This window comes from Enhydra lutris, unplaced genomic scaffold (assembly GCF_002288905.1).
Source record: "Enhydra lutris kenyoni isolate GAN:26980312 unplaced genomic scaffold, ASM228890v2 scaffoldscaffold1, whole genome shotgun sequence".
Lineage (NCBI taxonomy): Eukaryota > Metazoa > Chordata > Mammalia > Carnivora > Mustelidae > Enhydra > Enhydra lutris.
The window spans coordinates 103,793,840-103,812,776 of NW_019154085.1; the positions used below are offsets into that span (position 1 = coordinate 103,793,840).

Consider the following 18,937-nt stretch of genomic DNA (forward strand, 5'->3'; position numbering starts at 1 on the left):
TGACCTGAGCTGAAATCAAGAGTCAAACACTTAACCGACTGAACCACTCGAGTGCCCCATCTCTTTGATTTTGATGACTTTCTATCTACGTCTTGATTCTAATCCTCTTCTCCTATTACCCCTGCATGTAGAGTGGGACATACAAACCTAAGTTATGAACATCCCAAATGCAAGTTCACCTTTTCATGACAATAGTTTAGAAATTACCCTGAGGATGGAAGATCCTCTATTTGGTTCCAGGGTAACTTGTTCTCCATTGGTTTCATATAGATATTCTTATCACCCCAGTGAGGCAGAACTCTGATGGGTACCAGAATGTGTGACCTCAAATATGCCATTTTGGTGTAAGGATTATTTTGAGTCGAAAAAGCTGTTAAGAACTACCAGCCACGGGAAAAGCTCTTTTCCCAACCCCTTTCCGATTGCCTAAGGATAAAGTATAAATATGCCTTTTTGTAAAGAAAATTTACATTTATAAAGGAAATTTTCACTTGCTAAAAAAAAGTCTGTACCTGGAGGAGAGTTATGCCCCAAGACAACTCCTATCACCTGAGAGACACCCGCATAACAAAACAAACCTTATTCGTCATACATTTTCCCCCTCCCCTTCCCATAACTTGCTTCCCCAGCCCATAAGCCCCCAAACCTCTAGTTCCTTTGTTTAACCTAAAATAGTATCTATACTTCAATCATCTGACCACCTCCCCAAATTTCATTTCCTTGTGAAATTCCAGTGGATTAGCAGGTCATTACAACTGCTTTCGCTTTTCTTAACCTGTCTTCTATCAGATTGATTTGCAAGCTTCAGCCATTGAACTCTGAAGGGTAGGGGTAAAAAGTTTTTCCTCCCCTGCAATACAATCCCGCAAAAGCTAAACTTGAAAAATCTCTGGTGCCTGAAGGGAAAGAGATCTTTTCTCTTCTTCCTTCTTTTTTAGCACTTCCTTTAGAAAACTGGTAATTAGAAATCACCTCTGTCTCTTTGAGGTGTATGTAAATGTTTTTAAAAGCAAAATGAACCTATTACCAGTTTTGAATCTGGGAATGGTTTTTCTTGAAGGCAGTGGATCTATGTCTGTGAAAACGGATACCAAGGCTGGGGGATGCCCCAGCTCTCTGTCACTGTGGGAGGTTAGCACAGACACTTGGCTCCAAGTTGTAATTTCCTGCTTGTCAAAAAAATAGGAGAAGTCTTATTTTCCCTTTGGGTAAAGACAATTAACTTGTGTGTGTAAGGGATTGCATGTGCCTGGCTCTATAAAAGGGTGAGATTTCTATTTGTCTTTGCCATCTCTTTTGTGGTTTGTCAATGATGTACATCTCAGGCTGGTTTAACGTTTAATAATAAAACCGAGTCATTCTTTTCTTCCTTTGGTGGTGAAGATTCACCTGCTTGACTAGAGATTTCATTTTCAATTACTTCTCCAACATGAAATCAGTTTTTTGCATTTTTCCAGGAGCAATAAACACTTGTTAGAGAACTAATTAAGCACAGTCATTCAATGAATATTCATTGAGTACCTATTCTGTTTCTGGTGGCCCTGCCAGAATGATGGAAGCCTAGGGCAATTGTCTGTGGCGATCTCAGCCCCTTACACAAAGCCTGGGGTACTTTAATTGCAACCTCTTTCAGGAGGCCCAGTAAGATGATGGAGGCTGGTGGTCAAGGCTTCTGAAGTTTATATAACCCCACAGTTAACAGACCAATTGGTGGGCTGAAGTGAGCAACTACAGAATGTATGGTGGACGAGATTGTAAACTATGATACATTCTATGGGAGCCTGTACTGAGGGACCAGACCCAACCTTGAGGGTTAATGTATGAGGTCACCATTCTCATAGGTAAAATATATTTCAATATTGATAATTTTATAAGGTTCGATCTAATAGACATCTGTTGGTGTGTCTGGCCAGCCTCCATTCCCCCTTCTTCTGGTACAAGGATCTTCCCTTACCCTCCCCTACTCTCAGAACTTGTGGCTTGGGTGAGGCTTTTACCAACAGCAACCCCAGGGTGAGCACATGACCCAGACCTAGGAGAGGAGAGGCCTCACCACCAGCTAGTATAGTAATTGGTTCAGGGATGGGCACATTACTGATGCTACGCCAATAAGAGTGGCACCACTAAAACCTATGCATGAGCATTATACTAAGCTAGCAGCAAGATGGCAGCCCTCCCACATAATGAAGAGTCCTGGTTGAGAATGAAACCAACATGGAGTGGAGAACAAGAGACTAAGAAAGACAAGATCCTAACACCATCTCTGGCACCTAGATGCAGCTGTGACTGAAGCCTCCCTTGATAGAAAATAGGTAGGTAGAGAGTCACAATTTTAACTTTTTTACTTTTGAATTCATTCTGTCACTTGTAATCTATTTCTGTCACTTAAATCTATTTCTGTCACCTGTCACAATGTCCCCTGGCATACACATAAGGAAGGCTTCTCCAGGGAAAGTGACTTTTGAGCAGAAAGACTGATTTGGGGATAGGGGTGGAGGACAGCATTGGGAGTGAGGAATTGGCTGTCCCTGGGTCTCCGGGTTTAAGGCCTTCACCAAATGACCACACCAATGAAATGAACTTGCTCTGCCCCTTCAGCTACTCAATAAACCAAACAAAGAGGTCTGTCCTCTCTTGAATGTGAGCTTTTCTGGAACCCAGCTAATGTATTATTGATAAGCCATAAATAATGGGGCAAGCATGATTTCCTATTCAGTGCTGAAGTACAAAGGTATAACACTGACATTTTAATGAGGTTTTTATGGTCCAGCTCACTGTTTACACTCTGGAAATGTAGGCTGGCTCTCTCAGGAAAGCAATTTTTCCTTTACTTTTCTTATTTTCCTCCTCCATTTGTCAGCATCCTTTTAAATATTTATATGAAATATTATCATTAAGACAGATCAAATAAAGGAGAGCAAATAAAACTATCTGAAAGACAATGTTGCCAGTGTTCCCAAGGCCTTATCTTTACTGGAGGGAACAAAGAAAGATCAGGTGTACCCCGATCTCCCAGAGGCCCCACATTTCTGCCTGATTAGGCAGTTTGGCTTGGCATACAGAAAAGAATGCTGGCAGCAAACAAACCTGGATTCAAATCCTGACTTAGGCATCAATTTGCCATGCGACCTTGGGCAGTTACCTAAGCCCTCCAGGGCTAATACCCTCTTCTGTGTAATGGGGCAAATAATATCCATCTTTCAGCATTATCACAAGGTTGAAAAAAAAAATCAGTGCAATTAAATGGCCTACATATACAACTTCAGATGCATTTGGCTCCAGGTAACGGACAAACCAGCTCAAATTGGCTGAAGTAGTGATAGGGATGAAGAGTGGCTCACGTGACTGAGAGTCCAGAGACAGCATAGTTCAAGGTGGACTCATGCATGGTTCAGGTTCTGTTTGCGCATAGGTCTCTTGGCGCAGTCTTCCCTTGAGTTGAATAAGCTCAGGCTGATAGCAAGGTGGCTACAGCAGTTCTATACCCTCCCATGCATAGTCAGTGCCAGAGAACAGAGAATGTGGTACTCCCTTAAGATACTGACACTTCTCCATTGAGAGGTGGAGTCTGCTGGGGAGGAAGAATTTACTCTGCCTGTCGAGGTTCTTCTAGCTGGACTAAGAATCTAGCAGACACGAGACAGATGAACGGGAAAGAGTCCAATTTAATATCATGTATTTGGGGAATCCACACAGACAAGAAATTCCTAAGACAGGTGAAATAAGTTATATATGTCATTCTGAACTAAGAAAGGGGGGTAGGGGTCAGGGACTTCAAAGGGGAGAAAAGCAATTCACAGGAAGATGAAAAAGAGTAAATGCTTGGTAAACAAATGTTTGCTGGGCCCCTCAAAAACAAGGAGACCTAGAGGACTTTGATCAAACAGGCCTTGCTGGGTCCCTCCCTGCGTGCCATACCTAGTTCATAGTATAATGTAGTTCTCTATGGTGATAAGCTCCCTTCCTGGACCAGTTCCTCTATCTACATTCTTTTCAGGGAGTAGGAGGGGAAGATAAAGAGCTTTTCCTAGATCTGCTGGGTATTGATCGTTTGCTTTTTAAATCAAAATAATCTTCATGCCAGAGTGGCCCATCTTGGAGTGGCCTGCCCCTACAAGTCTATGCAGGGGCCAAGGGCAGGCCAGTCCAACCCTGAGATTAAGACCTGAGCTGAGATCAAGAGTTGGGTGCTTAACCAATTGAGCCACCCAGATGTCCATACCTGAGTGGATCTGTGAATGGCCTCAACCAATAGAATGAGGTTGGAAGTGGTCCTGCACAACTTTCAAGGCTAGGTCATAAAGCTAGCTTATGCCTGACTCTCTCCTGGAACACTTGTCTTTGGATCTAGTGAACATTTTGGGAGAAAGTCCAGGCGACCTGTGGGTATTTTGGCCCAGAGACTCATCTAGGTCCCCAGCGGACAGCTTTAGCATCAACCACCAAATGATGCCTTCAGACAAGTCCACCTCCCAGCTTTTGGGTCTACAAGCCATCTCTGCTGTGCCCTGTCTGAATTCCCTTCCCACAAAAACCATGAAAGAGTAAAGGATTATAGTTCTAAGTTACTAAGTTTTAGGTACTTTTTTATGGAGCAATACACAATGAATACAACATAAAATTTCTTTAAAATCCTAAAAGACAAAAACCATTAAGAGCAAAGTCAAATGATAAGCTAAGAAAACTTTTTGCAACAAAGACTGTAATATAGAAAGTGCTCCAGTGATGCAATAAGAAAAAAATCAAGAACCGTATGGGAAATGAGTAAAGGACATGAACTTGCAGAATAGGCAACATAAATGTCTTGTAAATATATGAAAGCATACTCAGTTTTACTTATCATTAGAGAGCTACAAAACAAAACCATACTGAAAAACTACTCTTCACCCACTGGACTGACAAAAACATAAAGGTTTTATAATATATTCTGGTAGTGAGGTCATAAGGAAACCAGTCCTTTGATACATTATAAGTAGGAGTAAAATTAAGACAAAGGCCATTGAGGGCAACCTCAATAGTTAATCAATATTACAAACGCACAGACCCTCTGACCTAACACTTCTACTCTGGGGACTTTTCCTATAGATATATTCACATGCCTATGAATGAAGGTATGTACAAGTTTATAGAAATGGCACGTGCACTTATATAAATCATTACAACATTGTTTATATAGCAGAAGATCAGGAACAACCTCAATATTCAATAATAGCAAACTGATTACAGAGTTATAGAATTTCTGCAGCTAGAAAAGAACAACGAGGAAAGGGGTGCCTGGCTGGCTCAATCAGTAGAGCACGTGACTCTTGATCTCAAGATTGTTAAGTTCAAGCCCCATGTTGGATGTAGAGATTACTTTAAAAAAATAAAATAAAATCTTAAAAAAAAAAAGAATGAGGAGAATACTTCATGCACAAATATGGAATGATTATGCAGATGTATTTTTAAGTGGAAGAAAAGAGGAAATAGAAGGGTGAGCTATTGGGGCTTTTATTTTTAATTTACTTATTTTTTAAGAATTATTTACTTATTTTAGAGGTGGAAGAGCAGCAGGGGGAGAGAGAGAGAATCTCAGGCAGACTTCCTGCTGAGCATGGGGCCCAACATGGGGCTCAATCTTATGACCCTGCGATCATGACCTAAACCAAAATCAAGAGTTAGACACTTAACTGACTGAACCACCCAGGCATCCCTATTTGGGCTTTTAAACAGGGGGTGAACTTCTTATAAATGCAAGCATACGTATAATGGCTTGTGTATGTGTAATGTATTACTAAAAGACAAGTAAGAATCTGGTGGGTGCCCAAGGAGCTCTTCGTTAAGAGTCCAACTTTTGGCTTTGGCTCAGGTCATGATCTCAGGGTCATGAGATCAAGATTCTCTCTCTCCTTCCACTCCTCAGCCTTGCTGCCATGTGTGCACACACACTCTCTCTCAAAATAAATAAATAAATCTTAAAAAAAAAAAGAATTTAGCAACATAGGTTGCCTCTGGGAAAGGAAACCTGGTGATTAAGGACAGGGGTAGGAGGGAGTTTTTTTACTTTTCAGATTTTGAACCATATGAATATATTGTCCGTATTCCAATTCTATACATACACACACACATACATGTATACTTATATATAAATTTAGATCTCACTTGGCATAACTCATTAACGACTTTATCCTACAACTGTCTTGGAAGTTCTACCATGTGTCAGGCAGTATACAAGGTGATGAGCATACAGTGATGAACAAGTCATCCTCTACTAAACGGATAGTTCAGTAAAGAACTGATAGTTCAGTAAAGGTCAGCCCCATTGGTCTAGAACCATGTTCTGCGGAAGCGCATTGAAGGGAGAGCACCCAGTGCAGGGAGAGAAGATGGTGGGGTAGGGCCTGATTTAGAAAGGGGATCCAGGGAAAGCCCCAAAGAAGATCTCTTCCAAAGAAGAGATCCTTAGGAGGAGTAGGAATTAGCCAAGTTTCTCGTTATTTATCACTGTAGCTATATCTATCCCAAAGCTTGTAGGCTTGAAATCACAACCATTTTATTATTTCTCATGAACGTTGGAATCAGAGATTCAGGCAGGACTGGATTGGGCAGATAAAGCAGCCCCAGACCCACCCACATTCAAGGGGAGGGCATAGGGACCCCATGAGAGGAGTGTCAGAATTTTCAGCCTGCTTTAACCCACCACGCCAGGCAAAGGGGATGTGGTGGGGTGGAGGGGTGGAGCACACAGGGGGGGGGGGGGTTGGGGAGAGGGTAGTGTGCAGCAAAGAAGCAAGGAGAAGGTGGAGAGAGAAGAAGGTCATAAGTAACATCTTAGAGAGCCTTGCAAACATTTTTCTTTTCTGTGTTAAGGATTTTACATTTTCTTTTCCATACAGTGTGAAGACATCGAGGAGTTTTAAGCAAGGAAATTATCTGTTCCCCAGTGCTTCTGAAGCTGATGCTTATAGTTTAGAGTTTCTGTGCCTGTTTTCACACCCATTTCATGGATTTAGTTTGGCAGAGGCTGCGATAACTTTGTATTCTGCTCGCCAAAAACTCTCAGTAAAATAAATGAGAAATACATAAACGAATTGGTTAAATAATTGATCATTGAAAACAACTGTAATTGTAGGGCATTGGTACAGTGATTCTCAAACTTTAATGTGTCTGTGAATCTCCGGGGTATCTTATCAATATGCAGGTTCTGATTCAGTAGGTCTGGGATGAACTGAAATTCTGCATTTCTAACAAGCTCCTGTGCAACATTTCACACTTGGAGGACTGTTTAGAAATCATTGTATGTTGGGGCACCTGGGTGGCTCAGTTGGTTGAGCATCTGCCTTCAGCTCAGGTCATGATCACAGGGATTGAGCCCTGCGTTGGGCTCCCTGCTCAGCTGGGAGCCTGCTTCTCCCCCTGCTCTCCCCCTCCTGCCTCCTTCCTCCCTGTCCTTCTGCCCCTCTCCTCCCCTCCCCTGCTTGCTCTCTCACCCTTCTCTCAAATAAATAAATAAAATCTTAAAAAAGAGAGGGAGAGAGATATATCATTATATGTCATAATGTTTTCAGTTGAAAAAAAGAGAAAATGGGATGTGGGCACCAGGCAAGCAGAGGTGAGATGATGTCATCCATGTCCAGAATCTTCCTGCCTCCTGCTCACCAGCTTCACCTTCATGCTCAGGCCCCTCCTGGCCTCTGATGGCTGCTGAGTTTCCAAGGAATCACTTTAGGAGACTACAATGTCCAGAAAGAGAAAGATACTGTATTTATGTGTGTTTCTTTCTTAGGAGGAAGCCTTTTCCAGATGTCTCCCAGAAGTCTTTCCCTAATATCTCTGTGGCCAGAATTGGTTACATACTGAATGGTAAATCAGTTGTTGGCAAGTGGATGGGGAGTTCCATGACTGGTGTGGACTAATCAGCAGCTACTGCTGGGAGTGGGGATCTGGGGAACTGGGACTGGGAGAAGACTGAGCAAAGCTGGAAGGTGGGAGTAGACAACCAGCAGTGTCCACTACGCTATAATATGCAATTTGGTGAATTATACAGAGACCTACATATTATATCTATATCCATATCTCCATATCTATTTTTATGTCTATCTTTACCTATAAAATAGGGAATTCAGCACTTTTTATAAAAAAAAATTTTAGGACAAATTAAAATGTATTACCCAATACCCATTAACTAGTGTACAGAAACAAGCATTTGATGATTTAAGCTGGAGTGGAAAGGTCCGGGACTGTGGGAAAGTATTTATTCTGAAATCTACAACCTTGTTGGGGCAACAAAAGGGAAAGAACTAAAACAACACCCTGTATAAACAAATGGATTTTTTTTCACCCACTTGGCCAACAATTACTGGATAATCACTATAAACAAAGATCTGCGGGAGATCCAAAGATAAGGCACAGTGCCCTCCTGATAAGAATTTTGCAGTTTAGGGGCACCTGGGTGGCTCAGTCATTGGATGTCTGCCTTCTGCTCAGGTCATGATTCCAAGGTCCTGGGTTCCAGCCCCGCCTTGGGCTCTCTGCATGGTGGGAGGCCTGCTTCTCCCTCTCCCACTCCCCCTACTTGTGTTCCCTCTCTCACTGTGTCTCTCTCTGTCATATAAATAAATAGATAAATAATCTTAAAAAAAAAAAAAGAATTTCACAGTTTAAGACACACAAGCAGTAATGGGTGCAACATATAAAAAGATAAGTGCCGAAAAAGATGCTAGAACAAAGCGTATGGAACCCAGATTAAGGAAACAGTCCTTCTGACTGGGAGGGCTACGGGGAGGGTAGAAGATATCTCCAGACTAGCCTTGAAAGATGGGGAGACTTTTAATCAGTGACACTGGCGGCAGGGACGGATTGGAGAATAGGAAGATGGGAAAAATGAATATTCCCAATGTGTGGGGGGGGGGGGGGGGAGGGAACCACATACGGCACAAGTGATGTGGGTGTGGGGAAGGCAGATACTCTTATTGGATTCCTACTATAATTTCTTATCAACACGAAGCCATAAATAATATCAAGCAAGTGTCAAGGCATACAATGAAAAAAAATGAGACAGGGACAACTCCTGGGAAGAGAGAAGCTTGAAACACACTCATGTAGTGTTTAGTGTCCGTGGGTGAGCAGGACGGAGCAGACACGGCAGGAAGTCTAGGGAGCAAGTCCGGGTTTGTGGTTTACAACTCCTAAATATCAGTATCAGAACAGAAACAGTTCCTTCAGTGAATAACTTGCAACAACAGAAAGATACGGAGGGAGCATCTGTCAACTAAAAGACACCTAAAGGACCTATCAGTCTATTGTAATGTGTGGGTTTTATTTGAATTCTGATTCATGGTGGCAACTCTAAACGTGACATTTATGACACTCGTGGGGCAATTAAATTAATTTTTTAAGGCACTGGCATTGTGGTTACGTTTTTAAAGAGTTCTTATCTTTTGGAGGTATTTCTGAAATATTTATGGATGAAATGATGCCTGGGATTTTCTTCAAAATGATACAGGTAGTAAGGGAAAGGTGCAGACGAAACAAGATTGACCGTGATTCGACCATCGTTACAGATAGGTGTTGAAGGTTCATCGTACTAATCTGCCTACTTTCTTACGTGTTGGAAATTTACCATAACAGAAAATGTAGAACAAACTATACTTAAGTATTAAGCGATTCCGTGAATGAAGGTGTGCCGGGAAGCCCCGCCCACTGAGCTGGGGAGGCCCCGGCCCTTTGGGCCCACCGCCCTTCCGCGGTCGGCTCTCTCAGGGTTCCAGTTTACGGTGTCTCCCGACTTTCTCACTTCCCCTCGGGAATCCATTGCCTTCGCATCTCATAAATCGCTCTCTCTGTTCTCCAGCCCCCACAGACTGCTCCGAGTTCCCAGAAGTCACCTGCGGCCTCCGGACCTGGAGCCGCCGCCGCAGGGCCTTCCCCACCACCCCAACCCCCGCAACCTCCGCCCCACATCCCTGGAGAGTTTGGTCGAGTCCGGCCGCAGACACCGCCCCTGGAGCCTGTCCGCGTCGTCATGGCGACGCTCGGAGCAGAGGCCGACGCCTAGGCCGACGCCGACATGGGCGCCCGCCGAATTCCGCCCCGGAACCATTTCCTGTGTGAGCGGCTTGGGACCTGGGGCGCGGACTTGGCCCCCTGGGCCGCAGCTGAGCTGCTCGGGCAGCCTGAACCGGGCGCGGGGGAGGGGGGGCGGGTGTCCCGCTGCGAGTCAGCCTGGGCTGGGGTCAGAGGAGAGAGAGGTCGGGCCTAAAGAGTTGTGTGAGGATGGGGGTGCTGCGTGGGTTTGGGGTCGACCCCGACCCCTAGCAGGAGACGGAGTAAAGGGACTCTGAGGGGAGCAGGCGTTTGGCTAGGGTGAGAGGGCCTGCCGGGTAGAGAGGATGGGGCAAGGGGACCAAGGACTGGGGTGTGCGAAAAGAGACGGGGTTCACCCTGGAGTGAGTGAACTGGAATAGGAGCTCTCCTGAAAATGGTTTAGCCCTTGTTCCTGCGAAGTACAGGCAGGGAACTTGAGGCAGCCACGAAGAGGGAGCCTGAAAGTGAACTAGAGGCAGGTTTTGTTGAAGGGATGGAGGGGAAGGACACTGTTGTGGGGGAGGCTGTGCTGAGGGGGAAATCTTCAGAGATGCTAGTGAGAGGAGGTGGGAGGAGGGAAGGGGAAAAAGAAACTTCCAGAAAATGATTATTAAACATTGTCTTCATTGTGGTTACTGTATTTTGCTTGGTGCTGTGGACTGCAGGGAATCTAAAGTTATGAGCCTTCTCCAGGAAAAAAAAAAAGAGAGAGAGAGAGAGAGAGAGAGAAAGAAGCACATAAAGATCCACATATGATTTTACATTCACTCTCAGAGACATCGCAGAGCAGGCCCCCAAGCATGTACAAGGACCCCAAATTTAGAGACTTAGCTGTAGAAGATGGCAAGATATATAGGCTTTATAAAGAGTGTATAAGGCAATAAATCATTAAGACCCAATGAGTAGTAGAGGCGTTAATTGCTGAAGAATGTGGAAGGGTGTTGGGGTCAGCATAGACTTTATGAAGAGAGTGGAACTTAACATGATAAGGAAAAGCAAGTCTGACAAAGGGTGCCCGTGAACCAGGACCCTAGATCCTAGGGCAGAGCTCCTAGGAATGCCTTCTGTGGTGCTGGAGGAGGTCCACTGGCCACTCCAACTTCTCATCACTCCAGAGACGGACCCTGGAAGTTGGCCCCAGGATGCCAAATGGTAAAGGGTTTCATGGTCACATGCAACTAAGAGACCGATTTGGAGAAATCTCAGAAGAAGCTTTTCCAATTTGATTTATTTTTCCATTCACATACCCCTCCTAATAGCTCAAAAGCATCTCAGGACTACATTTTGGGAAAAGCTTTTGAGGAGAGAGAATGAAGGACAACAGAAGGGTTTTGAGCAAAGGCATGATATTGGGTTGTGATGTGCGACACAAGATTAATGGGACATCTCTGTGTGGGAATGGAGTGGCCAGGAGAGGCAGGGAGGCAGGGAGGGCCTGGTATACACAGTCACAGAGGTACATTTGTCAAAGACTGAGAAAAAAAAAATATGTGTGTGGTTTCTCATACTGCTACTGTTTGGTCCCCGCACCCCCACCCCCAGGAAATGACCTTTGGCTCTAAAGAGAAGACTCGATTTTTCATGATAAAATGGCAGTGGTGAAAACCCCCAGCAGAGAACTGGGCAATGCCGAAGAACCATTTACTAATGTATCCCCCCTCCTTTTGAAGAGGCTAGTGGAGGAGCCCAAGAAAAGAAGAGAAGTACCTAATCACCTTTTAGAATCAAGTAAGTAAGTAGAAAAGAGATTTGCTTTACAATTTACATCTTACCGGAGGATCCAAAGTCCAGAAAGCACAATGGGATTTTTGGTGCTGATTTCTCTATATTGTTTAATGGGCTATATTGTTTTATGGGCTCACAATAGCTTTTATTATTCTATTCTATGCTAAGTTATATTGCTTCCTCTAACAGCTTACCTATCTGTCCCCACTGCCTTGTTCCTCATCCTCAGCAGGGTCACTGGGTTATCCTAGTGCTCTCCTCTGTGCTCTGTGCTCACCTTCACACCCCGTCAGTCAGTTTCCTTTGTGCAGTCATCGCTGGCCCTGCCCCTATCTTGCTCAGATACATTCAGTGGTTCCATTGCATTGGGAAGAGAGTTGCAATTTCCTTCACTTGGCATTTGGCCCCCCTGCTGTGGATGCAAGCCCGCCCACCGAGCACCATCCCCACGCTGTGCACTGCTCTTTTCCAGCTCCAACCACACAGTTACTCCTGCTTCTTCAAGACCACATGCACTTTATACCTGCTTGCCTTTTTCCATGCACATCCTTTCCCTGCCATGCACATGGAAAGCCTAGTAAAATCCTGTAGCTAGTATGTAAGAGGCTAATCATTTTGCCTACATTATTCTCACTTAATCCACACAATGTCAACGTTCAGTTTTTATCTTACTGGTGGGGAAGTTGAGGCTCAGGGAGGTCAAAGGAATTATCCATGGCGGCACAGCTGGGTGGAGAGGTGTTGTTCTGTCACAGTCGCCCAATCTCCAGCTCTCTACCAACATACTAGGCTGCTCCTCACTCATCTTTCAAGGCCCATCACAGATGTTGAAATGTGGTATTTCGGTGTGGCTTTTTCATCACCATAGAACTTACTGAGTGCAAATTAGTAGACTTGACTCTTTCTGGGCATCAACAGAAAAATACCGGTCCTGGGTCTATTTTGCGGCCCTAATAACAAAAGCAAATGTTCAGCATTTAACAAGTTTAGCAAAGAAGGTTCATTTCAATACTTAAAAAATGATCAAATAACCCACAGTGATCACCCATCCCCCAGAAACATCATCCTGACCCCATCCCAGCCCTTTGGTTTGGCCCAAACCTGATGACAGTGTCGGGTCACCTGGTGAGGAGAAGACCACCAATCATTTCATATGCACTCCAGATGTTTATAAGAATCACAGCAGGCTAAGCAATGGGGGAGGGTGTCTCAGGCTCATGTGCGTTTGGCAATAGCCAAAGGTGAAAGGTCATTATGTGTAAGAAACTGAACAGCGCCTTCGTATTGAGGGAGGCAGTTCAGTGTTTGGAATTGGACAGACCTGGGTTTGATTTTTAACTCCTGGCCCTGGGCAAGTTGCTTAATTTTGTTGAATCTCAGCTCCTTCACCGGCACAATGGAAATAGTACCCACTGCATAGGGCTGGAACAAAGATTATGAACAAATGCCTAGTGGGTTGCCATGGGTTCTCTGTGCCTCCTCTACACGTCTCAGCTCCTGCCTCATGAAGAGCTGGGGAAAGTATTATAGATCCGGACACTTTTGTGAGATCGGCTGTTTTAACCTTGTTCTCAGAACTGAAGAAAAAAATAAAAAAGATATTCACATTACACTAATAGCAGTTTGAGACTTTATTGTCCAGAGCAATAATGACTCAGAGCTTTACGATTATTCTATCACATTGTAATTCTATTTGGAGGAAATCCAATGATAACAGGTAAATAATCTAGTGATGAAACTAAACACTTGGAGTCTTTGAACTGTGTATTTGTTACATAATAAGTCACATCAGGGTTACCCAGAGCAGCAAAGTTAGGGTGTGTGCTATTGCAAACTCATGTTTTGTTATGAAGACTTGTACAAAATGGGAAGAGCAGATTATTTTAGTGGGTAATAAACAATACATGTGAATTTGTGTTGTGATGATAATTATCTCCCAAACGATGTGTAAATATAGAAGGAGAAGCAGTACAGTTCATTTGGAATAGATCATTGATCTTGTTGACAGCTGTATCCTCTGTCTGAAACTTTCATATGCTAAAAATACCCTAAATTAAAGAAAGCCCACATTAATAGGATCTTTATTTATCTAATATTTTCTCTTATGTCACATCTCATGGTGTACTTACCTACATTGTTTTTATAGAGGTTTATGCGAAAGTTGTGAATAATAAGGTCATACAGGCAAAACCTGGCATATTGCATTTTGGAGGCTACGAAGTAGAAAAACACCACCAACAGATTCTGGTAGGTATTTTTTAAGTGGGGTAATTAATCATGGTAACAAAATGACATGAATGTTCTCCATTTATATAACTCATTCATTTAAAGAGCAGCATTATCTGCAGAAGCACAGATGTGAGTTGGGCCAGAAAGTTGGGTCTAGGATGAGAAATTTTAAAGCCACACCAGTGTCCTTGGACAAGCTACTTTCCCCCTGCCAAGGGCTCCTCATAGCATTCTTTCCAAAGAGGTGTCATTGTTGACCCACTCTTAGGGGTTAGGAACTGTGTGTGCTGTCTCATGGTGATCGCGTCTCACATGATTGGATTTCATCCTTACCCTAGCTCTGTGGAGGTTGTAATATTATTCTCATTATATGGATGAGGAAACCAGGATTCCAGAAGTTTCAATAGTTGGTTCAAGACCACACAGCTAGTAGAAGTGATAGAGACTGACTTTGACTTTTAAGCTGCCTTCTTCCAAACCAGTGCCTTCCTCCTCCAAGCCTACACAACCAGGGAGAGGGTTATCCCTTTCCTAGGAGGCTTCAGTGAGCTTTCTGTTTCACGCGCTCGGGTCCAGTGCTCATGCCAAAATCAGCCGTTCTGGCCCGAGAGATTCAAGCCAGGTCTGGGTGGCAAGGGTCCGTTCTACTGGACAGTCTCCAGGAGGGGCAGTTGAAAGGATGGACTACAGCCCACCATGGAAGGGTCCCCTTCATTGACCTGCGGGTTCAGACTGGGTGGGCTTGGGGTGGCTATAGCATTCCTAACTCCTATGCTTAGAGGACCTGAAATTTTTTTTTTTTTTTAAGAGGGATGGGGAGGGACAGAGGGAGAGGGAGAGAGAATCTTAAGCAGATTCCACATCCAGCCCATAGCCTGTCAACCCTGAGTTCATTACCTGATATGAAATCAAGAGTCAAACACTGACTGAGTCAGACCGACTGAGCCACCCGGGAGCCCGGGACCTGAACATTTAAGCTCTATAATCTCGCTGACCTCACTTCAGTCCCCTAAAGTCACACTGAGCAGGCGTCTCAGAACTACTCCTGCTGGGCTCCGGGGTCTGAACCAAATGACCTCCGTGCGTGGTTGGAGGGATGCAGAGGCAGCCTACCTCCTCATGAGCCCTCTGAGACTCCAGCTTTGTACACTACGTTCCACCTCTGGCTCTGTCACCAGCCACCACAAAAGTCTCTACTTTTAGAGGCGGGGGGGAAGCTGACAAATGCTAAAGCTGTCGGGAGGTAAAGTTAGGTTTCTATCAAGCAGTCCCCAACAAACAGATGATGCCGTTTCCATGCATCCTAGTGCATCGAGGTGGGTAGAGAGAGAATACACCCAGAGAGAAACCTGTTAGGTGCCAAGCGTTTCCTCTCAGAAAGAGGGTAAGGTTTTAAAACAGTCTATTAGACAATCTGCTGGTCAACCTACAAGCATGCACTTCTTAGAACAGAGCATCAAAGACCAAGGTTAGTAAGTGGTTTCGGAGCCTACTTTTTCTGGTGTTAGGTTTGCTGTCTCCATGGTGATAGGGTAGATCTAAAATAATTATCTTTCATAATTGTTCATTGTTTATAATGAATATAGGAATAAACAATTCACTCCCTACCCTCCAGTACCCTCGCTCCTCTTATTTCCCCACCCAGTCTACTCCTACCCTAGGCAACTGCTCATCCGCTTTCTGTTAGCATAGACTTAACTATTCTGATTGTTCATGTAAATGGAATCATGTAACATGACGTAGCCTTTTGTGACTGGCTTCCTCCATTTAGCGTTGTTTCCCAGGCTCATCCACCTTGTAGCATCTATCGGTACCTCATTCCTTTTTGTGACTGAATACTATTCCATTGTACGTCTCTACCACAATTTGTTTATCCATTCATCAGTTGGTGGACATTTGGATGTCAACTTTGAGGTTATTATGAATAACACTGTTAGGAACATTCCTGTACGTATTTTTATGTGACAGATTTTCATTTCTCTTAGATATATACCAAGGAGTAGAATTGTTGGGTTGTAGGTATGTTAGTTTTTTGGGGCTGCTATAACAAATAACCAAAAATTGAGGGTCTTAAAAAAATAGAAATTTATTCTGGAGGACAAAGTCCAAAATTAAGGTGTATGCAAAGCTCTGCTCCTCCAGAGGTGCTTGGGGAGAATCTGTTTGCCTATGGCAGCTTCTGGCAGGTGTTCCTTGGCTTGTGTGTATGTAACTCCACTCTTTACCTCTACCTTCATATGCCTTCTCTGGCTCTGTGACTTCTCCTCTTTAAAAAAGGATACATCATTGGATTAAGGCCTACCTGGGTAATTCAGGAAGATCTCATCTCAAGGTCCTTAACTTAATAACATCTGCAATGATCATTTTCTCAAATAAGGTCACATCCACAGGGGCTAGGTATTAGGATGTGAACATACCTTCTTGAGGCCACCATTCAACTCACTGTTGTTGTTGTTTTTTTTAAGGTGATAGAAGCTTATTGAATGCACCACAAGGGAGTGGCAGGCAGGACAGCAGAGGAGAAGCCATCTGCTCAATTCACTATTTTATTTGTATTTCTTTATTTGCATGCTTTATTTGCATTTCCCTAATAAGTAACAATACTGGGGGGGAAAAAAAGCTTATGGAAACTTCCAGCTGGCTTAGTCAGTAGAGCATGGTACTCTTGATCTCTGGGTTATAGGTTTGAGCCCCACATTGGGTGTAGAGATTACTTAAAAATATTTTAAAAAACAAAGAAAGGAAAAGCTTGTGGGAGGAGAAACCACTTAAGATAGCCCAAAAGGAAAGAGAAGTGGGAAGAAGGTATTCAGGGCATAAAAGAAGACATTGAGAGAGGTCCAGGGTGCGTCCTCCTTATTTGGACACTAGTGTACAATCTAGTTTACCTGGATTATAGGGTTTGGGGAGGGAGATAAAAGCTGCATTCTGTTGAAGAACAGAGACCATCTCTTTGATACAGCACAATGCTTAACACATAGAAGTTACTCAGTAAACACTTCTGAATGACCCTGAGTTCACTTCACTGGAAGAGAGTGACTTGGTGAAGACTCACACACTCCCAGGTAAATACAGTGTAAAGTCTATATAATCAAACTGCTTCTTTCAGACATGAAAACAAGCAGGCACAGATAAAAGTACAAAATGATTTCATCTTAATAACATTCTGGGAGATCTTGGGAGGGCCGCCTCCTGTTTCCACCAGCAAAGTTAAGCGGAAGCCTAAGGCAATTACCTTGAGATTCTTGCCAAAGAAAGGGGAAAATCCAGCTCTGCTTTTATCTTGGTTTTGCTACAGGAAACTATGCAAATTGCCCAAGAATGGAAAGATAGAATGTGGGTTTAAAAACCACAATAAATTGTTCATTAACATTCGAGATTGATCCAGATCTGGTTAAAGGATTTAAAGCATTTTACTTGGATTCATAGTGAGATCAATGCTTTGACTTACTTTAAAATTTGAAAGAATGGTTCCCAGGTTTCTCAAAACAAAGACCTCTTAAATTCTTTTTCCCTCTGCAGAAAGATTTTGTTTGTCTGGAAAACTATATTTAATAAGTAAATAATTAGTTTTCTCACAAGACAACCAGTGTTGATGTTGCCAGCCCAAAACAAAGTTGTTAGAAATTAACACTTTCTTTAGGCTTTCTGAAATAATGGCATTAGTTTTCAATTCCCTATTGCAACCTTTAACACCACCCCCCAACATATAGCCAAATATTACATCTTTTATTATAATGAATGGGATCTATGTTGTTTGATTCTTTTAAAAAATTTTTTCTAATGATTTATCTATCCATTTTAGAGAGAGAGAGAGAGTCCACGTGCACAAGCCAGTTAGGGGGAGAGGCAGAAGGAGAGGGGAGAGATAGCCCCCAAGCAGACTCCTTGCTGAGTGGGGAGCCAGATCCATTGCTTGATCCCAGGACCCCAAAATCATAACCTGATCCAAAATCAAGAGTCAGAGGCTTAACCAACTGAGCCGCCCAGATGCCCCTTTAATTTATTTTTATTTTTATTTATTTATTCTGAGAGAGAGAGTGGCACAAACGAGGGGTAAGTGGTGGGGAAAAGGCATAGGGAGAGCAAGAATCTCAAGCAGGCTCCATGCCCAGTGTGGAGCCCAACACCGGGCTCTCAATCTCACAACCCTGAGGTCATGACCTAAGCTAAAATCAAGAGTCAGAGGCTTAACCAACTGAGCCACTCAGGCACTCCCCTATGTTGTTTAATTCTTTAAGAAATGAATTCAGGGGCACCTGGATGGCTTAGTGGGTTAAGTGTCTGCCTTTGGCTCAGGTGTTGATCCCAGGGTCCTGGAATCGAACCCTGCATAGGGCTCCCTGCTCTGCTGGGAGCCTGCTACTTCCTCTTCTACTCCTCTTGCTTGTTTTCCCTCTCTCACTGTGTCTCTCTCTGTCAAATTAAAAAAAAAAGAAAGAAAGAAAGAAAATGAATTCAGTATTTTCTAATTGGTAATTTTTTATTCATTTGACAATGTAGATATTACCTACTGAATTCCAGTGCTTATCCTTCACATACAAATGAGTTGTGGGCATATTTGAATTTGCTCTGCCACACTCAGGTTGGAGGAAACGACAGGTTTCTATATTTTTTTAAAATCAGGATGTGGCCCAGCCCTCACCCACAGGTGCTGGCTGTATCTTCAGTCTCAGGAGAGCCAGCTGTCTCCTCCCTTGGGACCACTCAGGGATACTGGAACACCTGAACCCGCTCAGTGGCTTTGCGCACAAGACCTCTGGTCTCCAGCCGTGACGCCGCTTGTTGCAAATTGACCTAAACCCACGAAGTGATTAGATATTAGGTAGATATTGAGAACCTGACCCTGAAGGGAGGTGGGAGTCAAAGGTCCCCTCCCAGCAGCCTTGCTACCAGGTGTATCTGCGGCTATGAAACA

General features: G+C 43.6%; 1 protein-coding gene across 2 annotated transcripts in view; it reads left to right on the plus strand.

Annotated features, from left to right (window-relative positions):
- Positions 1–11,654: 11,654 nt before the first annotated feature.
- LOC111144571 (cilia and flagella associated protein 221) overlaps positions 11,655–18,937 on the plus strand; it is a 101,528-nt gene continuing 94,245 nt past the window's right edge. For both annotated transcript variants that reach the window (XM_022498922.1, XM_022498932.1), the window contains exons 1-2: positions 11,655–11,793; positions 13,937–14,037. In XM_022498922.1, the coding sequence (XP_022354630.1) occupies positions 11,655–11,793; positions 13,937–14,037 (240 nt within the window). The remainder of the gene's footprint in view (positions 11,794–13,936; positions 14,038–18,937) is intronic.